Source organism: Squalius cephalus (assembly GCF_949319135.1).
Source record: "Squalius cephalus genome assembly, chromosome: 16".
In the NCBI taxonomy this organism is placed as follows: domain Eukaryota; kingdom Metazoa; phylum Chordata; class Actinopteri; order Cypriniformes; family Leuciscidae; genus Squalius; species Squalius cephalus.
This window is the reverse complement of record NC_137137.1, coordinates 28,958,009-28,970,448: the sequence shown is the minus strand read 5'-3', so window position 1 is coordinate 28,970,448 and position 12,440 is coordinate 28,958,009. Positions and strand designations below refer to the sequence as shown.

Genomic DNA, 12,440 nt, shown 5'->3' with positions numbered 1-12,440 from the left:
ATCTATTTATTTGGAAAATTGCAACAATAATACCCCCATACAATAGGAACTACCAGGCAGTGACGCAAGTATACGCTGAAATAAAGTTTTTCACCTCAGAAAAGCGGACTTTCTTGTCCTGTCAGCCGTTATGCTGTACTTGTAGCGCACTCTTCAATTGCACGCGCAAATGCAGCGGCGCGCGCTGTATCGCCTCACTGATCAAGTGCAAAAGAAACTATGAGAATGCAACGCCGTTATGTTGTAAATTACACAAAATAAATGTAATGCAGGTATGATTTTCATTCTATTCACCAGGAGCAGTTTCCATGTTTCATTAATAGTTATTGTTAATATTGTGTATTCACCATGGTAACTGTCGTTTCCATAATAACCCACTATGCCACTATTTTTCTTTGTGTTATTTTTTATATTTTTAAATGACTGTAGTGGCTCATACCACCATTGTATTAACAAAAAATAGTTTGGGACTGCTATTTAATAGCTTTAGCATAGGCCTAATGTTTATTTATTAGTACTAGTCATTACAATTTATGTTAAGTAAAGGGGAAAAGTACTTGTGTGTGTTAAAAAAATTTGTGTAAACGTGTTATAATTTGCTTATATATATATATATATATATATATATATATATATATATATATACACTCACCTAAAGGATTATTAGGAACACCATACTAATACTGTGTTTGACCCCCTTTCGCCTTCAGAGCTGCCTTAATTCTACGTGGCATTGATTCAAAAAGGTGCGGAAAGCATTCTTTAGAAATGTTGGCCCATATTGATAGGATAGCATCTTGCAGTTGATGGAGATTTGTGGGATGCACATCCAGGGCACGAAGCTCCCATTCCACCACATCCCAAAGATGCTCTATTGGGTTGAGATCTGGTGACTGTGGGGGCCATTTTAGTACAGTGAACTCATTGTCATGTTCAAGAAACCAATTTGAAATGATTCGAGCTTTGTGACATGGTGCATTATCCTGCTGGAAGTAGCCATCAGAGGATGGGTACATGGTGGACATAAAGGGATGGACATGGTCAGAAACAATGCTCAGGTAGGCCGTGGCATTTAAACGATGCCCAATTGGCACTAAGGGGCCTAAAGTGTGCCAAGAAAACATCCCCCACACCATTACACCACCACCACCAGCCTGCACAGTGGTAACAAGGCATGATGGATCCATGTTCTCATTCTGTTTACGCCAAATTCTGACTCTACCATCTGAATGTCTCAACAGAAATCGAGACTCATCAGACCAGGCAACATTTTTCCAGTCTTCAACTGTCCAATTTTGGTGAGCTTGTGCAAATTGTAGCCTCTTTTTCCTATTTGTAGTGGAGATGAGTGGTACCCGGTGGGGTCTTCTGCTGTTGTAGCCCATCCGCCTCAAGGTTGTGCGTGTTGTGGCTTCACAAATGCTTTGCTGCATACCTCGGTTGTAACGAGTGGTTATTTCAGTCAAAGTTGCTCTTCTATCAGCTTGAATCAGTCGGCCCATTCTCCTCTGACCTCTAGCATCAACAAGGCATTTTCACCCACAGGACTGCCGCATACTGATGTTTTTCCCTTTTCACACCATTCTTTGTAAACCCTAGAAATGGTTGTGCGTGAAAATCCCAGTAATTGAGCAGATTGTGAAATACTCAGACCGGCCCGTCTGGCACCAACAACCATGCCACGCTCAAAATTGCTTAAATCACCTTTCTTTCCCATTCTGACATTCAGTTTGGAGTTCAGGAGATTGTCTTGACCAGGACCACACCCCTAAATGCATTGAAGCAACTGCCATGTGATTGGTTGATTAGATAATTGCATTAATGAGAAATTGAACAGGTGTTCCTAATAATCCTTTAGGTGAGTGTATATATATATATTTATGTGTATGTATGTATGTATGTATGTATGTATGTATGTATGTACAGGGTGCGATTTGCCGGGGGGGGATGCATGGGATTTCCCCCTTTCTGGTCAATGTATCCCTGCCTCTGCTTAATTATTTTTATCCCCGGTGGGGATAAATTTATCCCCCCCTCAAAGTGATCAGTTCTACTACACTAGTGGCGAGACGGATCACAAAACTTATCACGGATCTGTGGTTTGATTAAAGTCAATTTTATTTTAAAATGCGCTACTTCCGCAGCCTCTCTGTAATCACCACTCTGCAGACTTGCTCAATGTCCCGCCCACGGCGCTATCTGATTGGTTACACCTCACGAGTAATAGCCTATCAACACTTGTGTGTCGAAAGGAAGGCAGCATATTCAGCATATTACTGAAGCGGGAATAAACATCACAATCTGATTATCGGTTTCTATGATGACAAGCAGAGTTAGTGTCCCAGCCACACCACTGAGAATGGCCGAAGTTACACACGGTGTTTCACTCAATTGAGGCTAAAGCAAAGGTTTTTTGATTACTCACTCACTCTTGAGCGTCTGGCGTGAGTATTGTCAATGTAAAGACGCGTTTACGCGCGTCTAGAGGTCTTTTAAGTCGTTTAGCGCGGCGCGGGTGCGTCCAGTTCGCGCGAATGAGGCATGAGACCATGAAATGTATCAATTTTCAATACCACAGGGAATAACTGCCGTATAGGCCTACTGTCATACAGATATTTGTAATATTATCAAAAAAAATTGTCCATCCATTTAAAGTCTAGGAAATCAGTAATTTCTTCTGAAGAGATCACTTTACATAATGACATATTTAATTAAGGCTTTTATTCATATATAAACATTGCTCAATTACCATTGCAAATCTCACCTTTGCTCACTCAGTGTATTAGTGTTTTTATATTGGGATAATTTTGTTATAATTGCACAAGATAGCTTGTTTTTAATATATTTTATGTAATTTCACCAGTTAATCTCCAAATTAATGTAGAAACAACATAAAGACAGTATATTTCAAATAATTGTTTAATGGCATCTTTTTATGAATGAAGTGTTATTTGATTCTGATGTCACTGCTGCACATGCGGATGCGGATCCCACACGCGTCCCATTTTCTCACAACTCTTAACGTTCATTTAAGACTTTATTTAACTAATTTAAGACTGCTCTCATTAGGATACTTCTTTGAGTATCCTCAAAGTATCGCAAAAGCGTGAAAGAGAAGTTGATTCTGGTGCGCATCGTTCTGTGCGTCGTGTGTGTCAGCATCAGAGACAGCGCATTCTCTTTTGTATTTTCTCGCTTACATGGTTTAAAAGCATTTGCATGAAGAAGAACGTGATTATATAATGTAACGCTAGCCAAAGGATGACAGAAAAAATCGGATGCTGCTTTAATTGCGTTAAATATTTTTAACGCGTTAAACTGAAAAACATTAATCACACGCGTTACCGTTGACAGCACGGACATAACCGATGTGTTTATGTGAATAGGCTACGGCAAGACGGACGTTGTGACAACATTTTCGTGTGTATTTGACCGTAAGCGCAACAATGAAAAATAGGCAGTTTTATGTGGACGCACTGGGAATGAGGCACAGGAATAAAATCACGCGCAAGCGTAACCTCCGCAATTCAACTCCGAAAACTTATGATTTGCATTTTTGTTATAAATTTGTGCGCATTATTTGGTGTTATTAGAGACTTCCGACGATCCGAGATTGATGGTAATTTTTTTGGGGGAAAAATTGGTTGGGAATTCGCGTTTGGGAAACGCTGACCTAGCCTATTAAACTAAGTAAAGCGCTGTAATGTGAACTGTCAGTGCGATAGAACAATAAAATCAGAAATGGACCACCCTCTGTCAGCGCTAGCCTTCTGAGACAATAGATGACATTGCGGCTAATTTATCTGATCCTGTCCATTAGCTTTGATCCATGTAGGGCTTTTCAGAATGTCACCAAGTACAAATATTTATGTAATATTTCAAAACATTTTTTTTCACAAATCGTACCCTGCAATATATATATTTATACTACAGGGCCGTTGAATGCTTGTATCTGATTGGTTGACGAACGTTCTAAGGTGTGCATTATTTTCAGGGAAACGCACGGCTAAAGTAGTTCCAGGCAGGTCTTGACCGCATTACAGTTCCATATCACTTCGCGTAGTCAACTGTAATAACGGAAAATAGGATACAATTCATAACAAGAAAAAACATTTAGCCGCATGCGCTTGATCTGCAATTTTCAATGTCTAGCTTCACAATCAATGGAAAGATGCAGTTTAATTTGAATAAATAAAGTATATAGTCCTATCTATAATCAATAGAAAATTAAACTGAATATAGGCTAAATAAATGGATAATCCTGCAGCACGGATTATTATTGCAGATAATATAACAAATAAATAATTATTGATAGGCCTGCTTGTTAAAAGGGATTTGTGTTTCATTTATTTAGTTTGTCATCTGTCAATAATAGAAAAAAAAAGAATGAATTCGAATTAATTAAAAGGAATTGAATTAATAAATAAATAATAATATTGACGCACATGCTTTTCTGTCTCATTATTGCAACATCTCTCTCTCTAATAACTGCAGTAATAACTGGGGACACACTTTAAGGCCGGTTATGAATGTAATTTGATACGTATGACTGATCATGACCAAACGCGTGTTCAGCGCGTTCAGTCTGTGTTCAAAGTCGGTGTTTAAAATCTGCTGCAGTCGATGAAAACAGTCAGAGAATGTGTCAGCTAGTCGTGTGTCCCAGCATTAGTCTGCTATCAGTGGCTCAAACCTCCGTTACTAACTCTAAAATGACGTTTTGGAATTAGCAACGGAGGCATTGTATTAGATGCGTAAGAAATTAGTCCTACATACAAGAGCGTTTTAATGACAAAAACTTTAAAAACGTCTTGAAATACATAATCTGAACAATGTTTCGAGGTGTGGTAACTGTAGTATAAGCAGAATAATTGACTTCAGGCCGTTGAATTATTAGAAAAATAATGCACACCCGAGGTGAACGGCCACTCCGCTTCGCGTCGTGACCGCATTACCACCTCGGGTGTGCATTATTTTTCTAATAATTCAACGGCCTGTCGTCAATTATTCCTTACATATATACATACATACATACATACATACATATATATATACATATATACATACATACATACATACATACATACATACATACATATATATATATATATATATATATATATATATATATATATATATATATATATATATATATATATATATATATGTATGTATGTATATATGTATATATAGGCAAATTCTAACATGTTTACACAAAATTTGTTTATATATTCAATGTAAACTTAAATAATCATAATTAATAAATCGCAATTACAATTCGAAGGGAATAATCGGCAATTATGATTTTTGTCATAATCGTGCAGCCCTAAGGTGAAGAAACCTGTTTATTATTTATTCATTTGATTTTGCAACTGTTCACTGAAATAGCTGGTTTCAATAAAACTACTTGTGACATGTCATATTTGGCTTTGACTTTGACTGAACATTTGCTCTCACTTTGCGGAAAAAATATTGGGATATATATCGTATATCGATATTCAGCCTAAATATATCGGGATATGACTTTTGGTCCATATCGCCCAGCCCTATCCCCAACTAAGCAAGCCAAAAGCCAAAACTCCATCAGGTGACAGAATGGAGAAAAAAAAAACTTGGAGAACCCAGGCTCAGTTGGGGGCCAGTTCTCCTCTGGCCAACGAGCGAACAGTGTATGAATATGACCCAGGCAGCATTACAGGTCAGAAGTCAGATTGGATCAGAACATTCAGAATATTTATCCAGTTCCATCTGGTTGGAAGTGGAGTCATCACGCCGGTATGGAGACGAGTTTGTTGAGGATCAGTGCCGATGGCTGTCGTGTCGATGAGGCCTTCACAGGGCTGATGAGGCTGGGACTTTAGGGATGCGTCATGGATGGGTCCAGGCGCAGGTCCACCATCTGATCTGGATACGGCCGGAATCCGGCTGACTTCAGTTAAAGGTGGTATCAGTGATTTCAGGCCCAAAAATATTTTTATCACATTCATCTAATCTTTCCTAACGATCCGCTAGCTGCCCGCCCCATAAGCATGCCGTCAAAAAAACACGTCTCTGTAGGCAGCCTAGGCTCTGAGATCTGCACACAAAAACAGTTGGTTTAGCCAAACACTCAAAACCAAAACAAATAGTGTTCCAACCAATCACCGACAGGGGGAGGGTGTTGTGAGGTTTTCTGCTCGTGCACGGCTGCACGCGAAGTCAGAGCTGAAGAAAAAGCTGGCTCAAAGCCGGGCTAATATGGTCATACTTCCTGGTTCTGGTAAGAACTCGAGCTGCTGCGTTTTGGACCAGCTGTAGTTTGTTTATTAAGCGTGCAGGGCAACCACCCATAATAACATTACAATAATCTAGCCTTGTTGTCATGAACGCATGAACTGATTGTTCTGCATTTTTCATTGAGCATATGACAAATGCGGTTTAACAGATACTAGACACGTGACTTTCAAATGAAAGATTGGTATCAAATCTTTTTGATACTCGCCCTACCCTATATTTTTGAACCGGAACATGCGTGATCTTTCAACGTGATTACGTAATGTGTGGCGCATCGCAGAGCTAGTGCAAGACAAGCATTTGTGGTTAAAAAGTATACTTGTTTTTTTGTTTTTTTTTATGACAGATTGTTTCTCTAGATAAGACCTTTATTCCTCGGCTAGAATCGTGTAGAGCCTTTGAAGCTGCATTGAAAATGCAATTTGAACCCCATTGAAGTCCACTATATGGTGAAAAATCCTGAAATGTTTTCCTCAAAAACCTTCATTTCTTTTCGGCCGAAGAAAGAAAGACATTAGCATTGGATGACGTGGGGATGAGTAAATTATCAGAATTTTTTTAATTCTGAAGTAAACTAATCCTTTTACAATTCAGATTAAAGTTCATTACACAAAGAAATTACACTGAATAAAAAAAAATGGTGTAGGATTTACTTTGAAACAGTTTTCATTCAGAAATGTCTGGTAGATTTTACAAATAATTACAAAGAAACAGCAAAAAAAAAAAAAATAATAATAATAATTTAATTAAACATGAAATTTTGAAGTAGAAATACATATAGTATTTTAGTAGTATTATTTCTATTTTTAAAATAGTAAAAAGTACTCCAACAATCTTTGTTTTATTTTTATCAAAACATTCAAAATTCAAACATAAAAAAACATTTCTTCTAGTGTGTTTGTTTTCATGTGATCAGCTGTGCAATTTTTAACTAATTTGGAAAATGGATTCAGAAAAAACACTTGTCTGTAAATATGTCTGTTTTTTTTTTGTGTGTATTTGTGATTTTATATTTGACTGATGTTTGATTACTTAATTATTTTTAAGTAGCACTCTCCTCCATATTGCTCCAGTTGTTCAGATGGGTGTAGTCCAGTGTTTATATGTCAGCACCTCATGCATGTGGTTTGCTCTGCAGTGAGCAGCTGCAGTTGGCAGGTGTCGTCGATGAGCGAGACCAAGGCCCATCAGTTAATGCAGCAGAAGCCAGTGCAGTTCGTCCGATTCAACCAGCGCCAGCTCTCACGCATCTACCCCTCCCCTTATCGCGTGGACTCCAGCAACTTCAACCCACAGCCCTTCTGGAATGCTGGCTGCCATCTGGGTACGCCAGTCCACCCACAAACAAATATTTATGTTTATTGGAGAGACCGAGAATAAACCGTATGCCTGAAGCATACTGGGAACCTGCTGCTCATTACTCCATGCAGCATTTAAATTTAATATGAAAATGGTTCAATTCTTTGAAGACACAACTAGATTTGCAGGAATTATTTATAATAAAAAAGGTGCATTTTTATTTTTATTTTAATTGCTGGAATGGCCCTACACCACTGATTTGCTAGTAAATATAATCGTAACTGTCACTTTTTTTTTCTTCTTTCAGTTGCTTTGAACTACCAGTCAGAGGGTAGAGTGCTACAACTCAACAGAGCCAAGTTTTATTGCAACGGCAACTGTGGTTACATCCAGAAACCTGCCTGCATGTGTGAAGGTGAGTTTCTGCATTCCTATTTTGATAGTTTTAAGTCAGTTGTATTGTGTATGTCTATACACTACCGGTCAAAAGTTTTAGATCGGTAAGATTTTTAATGTTTTTAAAAGAAGTATCTTCTGCTCACCAAGGCTGCATTTATTTGATTAAAAATACAAACAAAAACAGTAATATTGTGAAATATTATTACAATTTAAAACAGCTGTTTTCTATGTGAATATATAGTTAAGTGTAATTTATTCCTGTGATCAAAGCTGAATTTTCAGCATCATAACTCCAGTCTTCAGTGTCACATGATCCTTCAGAAATCATTCTAATATGATGATTTGATGCTCAAGAAACATTTCTCATTATTATCAATGTTGAAAACAGTTTTTTACATTTTTATTTCATGATGCTATGATGAATAGAAAGTTCAAAAGAACAGCATTTATCTGAAATCTAAAGCTTTTGTAAAATTAAACACTACCATTCAAAAGTTTGGGGTCAGTAAGAATTTTAATTTTATTTTTGGGGGAAAGAAATAAAATAAATCAATACTTTTATTCATCAAGGATGAGTTAAACTGATCAAAAGTTACAGTAAAGACATTTATAATGTTAGAAAATATTCTATTTTAAATAAATGCTGTTCTTTTGAACTTTCTATTCATCAAAGAATAAAAAAATCAGCATATTAGAATGATTTCTGAAGGATCATGTGACACTGAACACTGAAAGTAATGATGTTGAAAATTCAGCTATCATCTGAGGAATAAATTACATTTTAAAATATATTAAAACAGTCATTTTAAATTGTCATAATATTTCACAATATAAATGCAGCCTTAGTGAGCAGAAGAGACTTCTTTTAAAAACATAAAAAATCTTACCGATCTAAAATTTTTGTATGTGTATAATATCTTCCTGATTTTGTTATATTTCACTATAGTGTAGCTGCATTGTAATTTTTTTTACTCCATTATATATTATACAGTCAAACCAAAAAAGTATTCAGACATCAGATACATTTTTTATATATATTTTTTTACTAGTAGGTGCAGGACACTATAGTTCATTTATGTAAGTGAGGATAGCAAAATAAAGTAAACTGTGACATATCATACCCAAAAATTCTTCATACAGTGGACTACCAGTAAAATGTATAAAAATTTGGGACCAAAAATTATTCAGACACTTTGACCTGTTCATGTTTTGCTTAAGTGTTTTTTCTTTAATTGCTAATGCGACCTTTTTACACCACAGACTGAACAAAATTGAGCATTGCTTGGTAGTTGGTTGACCTAAATTGGTATTATTATTATTGGTGTACTTAAATTTAACAGCTGACAGATATTCAACATAATTCATTTGTGACACTCAGAATTAAGGATGGCCAACAGAAGGATGGCCAAAACCAGTAAAATATAAATTGGTTTGATAACTCTTAGTTCTTGTCATATTTTATTACCATTTTCTAAACTATAGCGAATAAACTGTGATTATGTGAGAAATGTTGAAGGTGTCTGAATGAATTTTGGTTTGACTGTATATTCCATTCAGGAATATTCCATTCAGATTTGACTATTATATTAATCACAAAATCATTGTAATGCAATGTTAAAATCAACAAATTACATTTTATTGTTATAGAAACAAAACAATGGCATTTATTAAAGAAATGAACAAGAAACATATATCCCATATAGGCAACAATGGATAACAATGAACAATATTCAATAGATCAGTCGATCATTCCATCGATCAAGTCAAAGTTAAGGTTAGCTATTCAAAGCTAAGTAAGCAAGCGAAACTAGGAACCTATTTCGCCAAAGAGTTATTGATGTTCTGAGATATGGAATTTGATTTGGAACTGTTATCCTTTGTTCTTGCAGGTTCTTTTAATCCAATGGCCGAGGATCCTTTACCAGGTCGGTTGAAAAAACAATTGGTTCTTAAGGTCATCAGTGGCCAGCAATTACCCAAACCCAAAGACTCCATGCTGGGTGACCGAGGAGAGGTAAATCATGACAGTGCTTAAATAGTCAACTTCATATGGTCCTCTTAGCATGAACAACAAAAATCTTATTGAAGTTGTTTACAGAAAGCAAGCAGCATGACAATAGTAGAAAATTTCCAATCCCATTAATATTACTAAAGCTGTCACTCATATACTCAACTACTTTGCAAGCTAGCAACACAACATGTTGCTTATCCAGAATAATTCTGAATTATGCAATCTATAAGCTTCAGATCTAAAGTTTAGCACACATTTTAAGCTCACAAAATAAGTGAAATATAAAGGCCAATTCACACTGCATCGACAGTCACAGACCATCTTGGACAATCCATAGATTCTAGTACGTCACTTCTCAGACGTTCCATGACCCGTCAAATGGCCGATTTGGCATGTTCAATCTGCAATAAAAAGCTTCAACAGACACCGACAGAGGTATCACACTGATTAAAAAAACAACAAAAAAACAACAACGTAGTGTCTGTTGCAGTGTAAATTGGCCTTTTAACATTCATCAGATGTTTTGTGCATTACGGATTGGACCGTTACTGATTCAAATGCCTCTGATTTACCCCTGCAATTCCTACACACCATAGAAATATTTATGATTTGTTACAATGCATTTAACTTCCATAATGTGAAGAGTGAAACGGAATATTCATTGAGGAATAATGCCAGGGCCTTCTATCCATCAGGATTTGAATGGATTGCGAAACATAAGCTATGATATCCAAAACATTTTCATGAATAATGTGCACTGATAACTAGTTTAATTTATTAAGGAAGAAAATGCAGTCTGTTAGCCTGCATGGAATCAGGCCTTCTGACAGCATGTAATCATTCCCTAAAAATGATACAATTATTAGACCATAGCAAATCACCATAAAGACAAGGTAATAGCCTACAGTATGCTTAAACGCTGTATGTATGTGCAAATCACTAGCTACAAATGACACAGGTATGAAGCAAATATGTGTCCCTTAGAAGTTTTGAGGAATTTTATCTTGAGATGTTTAAACAGGTACTGTAACAAATAACAATAGTTGCATAGTTTGATTTTGGGATGTTTTAAATCTTTTTTAAATGCTTCTTCTTTAGATAATTGATCCATTTGTGGAAGTGGAGATTATTGGTCTACCAGTGGATTGCTGCAAAGAGCAAACCAGAGTGGTTGATGACAACGGTGAGAGAGCAATATCCCATGACAGATTCTATATTATACACACAAACAACACAGTGTGCACATTTAACCTTTTATTGTTGGGGGATTGGTCAGTAAAGTGTCATTACACCGTGAGGCCATTACTTGGAGTGTTCATTTGTATATGTGTTTGTTTGGAAGAGGTGCAGTATATTTATGCATGATACTTGTACTAGATCTCACCTCAAACTACATCACTCGGCAAACAAACAATTCAATAATTCATGAATTTGATTTACATTTGCATTTGCATTTATTTTCTGATTCACTGTGATTCACAGGTGCATATAAAGCGGTACTGAGATAATTAAAGATAAAAAAAAAATAAAGTGACTGAGATTTGAAGTGTCATTAAGTGTTATTTGAAAAGTGGAGGTTTGATTTAGTGGTGGTGTATAGCATCATTTGGAAATTGGAACTTGACAGCATTTTGGGTGTTGTCAAATGCAGACCATTAAGGGATATGTAGATGCAATTTTGTAAAGGGTAACCTTCTCGAGGTGTCTGTGTGCAATTGAGGTTTGGAAATGGGCTGGTTTTCTTTATGTTATAGAAAACAAAGTGTCATGAAGGGCCATAATTTTGGAAGGGATTGTTGAGGAACTGCTCACTCTTGTCTGGGTTGTTTTTCATAATGCCACCAGGTAAAAAAGAGAACAACATTGGCCCAAGAATAGAGCCATGTGGGACCTCAGACTCTATAGGGTACAGAATATTGAAAATTATCTTTGCCAACTTGTATGTTAGAGCTTTTTGTCTAAGAAGGACCCTATATCTGTTGATTAACTGTGTTAAAAACAATGGACAAATCCATGACAACATTTGAGTGTAACAGTACTCTTGCAAGTTTAAGTTATTCAGCCACTCTGAGGAAAGCAATTTCAGTTAATAAGTGGCCTATTTTGTCTGGTTTGGGAATGTCAAGCAGGTAATTTTGTTTGAGTGAAAAAGGTCGGTGAATGTGAACATTTTGACACCTCCAATCCTCTCATCCTTTCCATTATTTCTGCATAAAATAAGCCTGTTTAATTCTAATACCCCATCCTCTATCTTTCTCTCTCAGGATTTAATCCTATGTGGGAGGAGACACTCGTCTTCACTCTTCACATGCCAGAGATTGCTCTTATACGCTTCCTGGTTTGGGATCATGACCCGATTGGGCAAGATTTTATTGGCCAGAGGACCATCGCCTTTAACAGCATGATTCCAGGTACCAATTTAATTTTACATATCAGAAAAAAAAATATTTTCAGTAGT

The 12,440-nt window shown here is 36.4% G+C and overlaps 1 protein-coding gene across 3 annotated transcripts in view; it reads left to right on the top strand.

Moving 5' to 3' along the window:
• The window catches only part of plch2a (phospholipase C, eta 2a), a 154,883-nt gene that overhangs the window by 127,735 nt on the left and 14,708 nt on the right, over positions 1-12,440 (top strand). For all 3 annotated transcript variants that reach the window (XM_079897716.1, XM_079897715.1, XM_079897717.1), the window contains 5 exons: positions 7,412-7,597; positions 7,880-7,987; positions 9,861-9,985; positions 11,081-11,165; positions 12,247-12,393. In XM_079897716.1, coding sequence (XP_079753842.1) covers positions 7,412-7,597; positions 7,880-7,987; positions 9,861-9,985; positions 11,081-11,165; positions 12,247-12,393 — 651 coding nt within the window. The remainder of the gene's footprint in view (positions 1-7,411; positions 7,598-7,879; positions 7,988-9,860; positions 9,986-11,080; positions 11,166-12,246; positions 12,394-12,440) is intronic.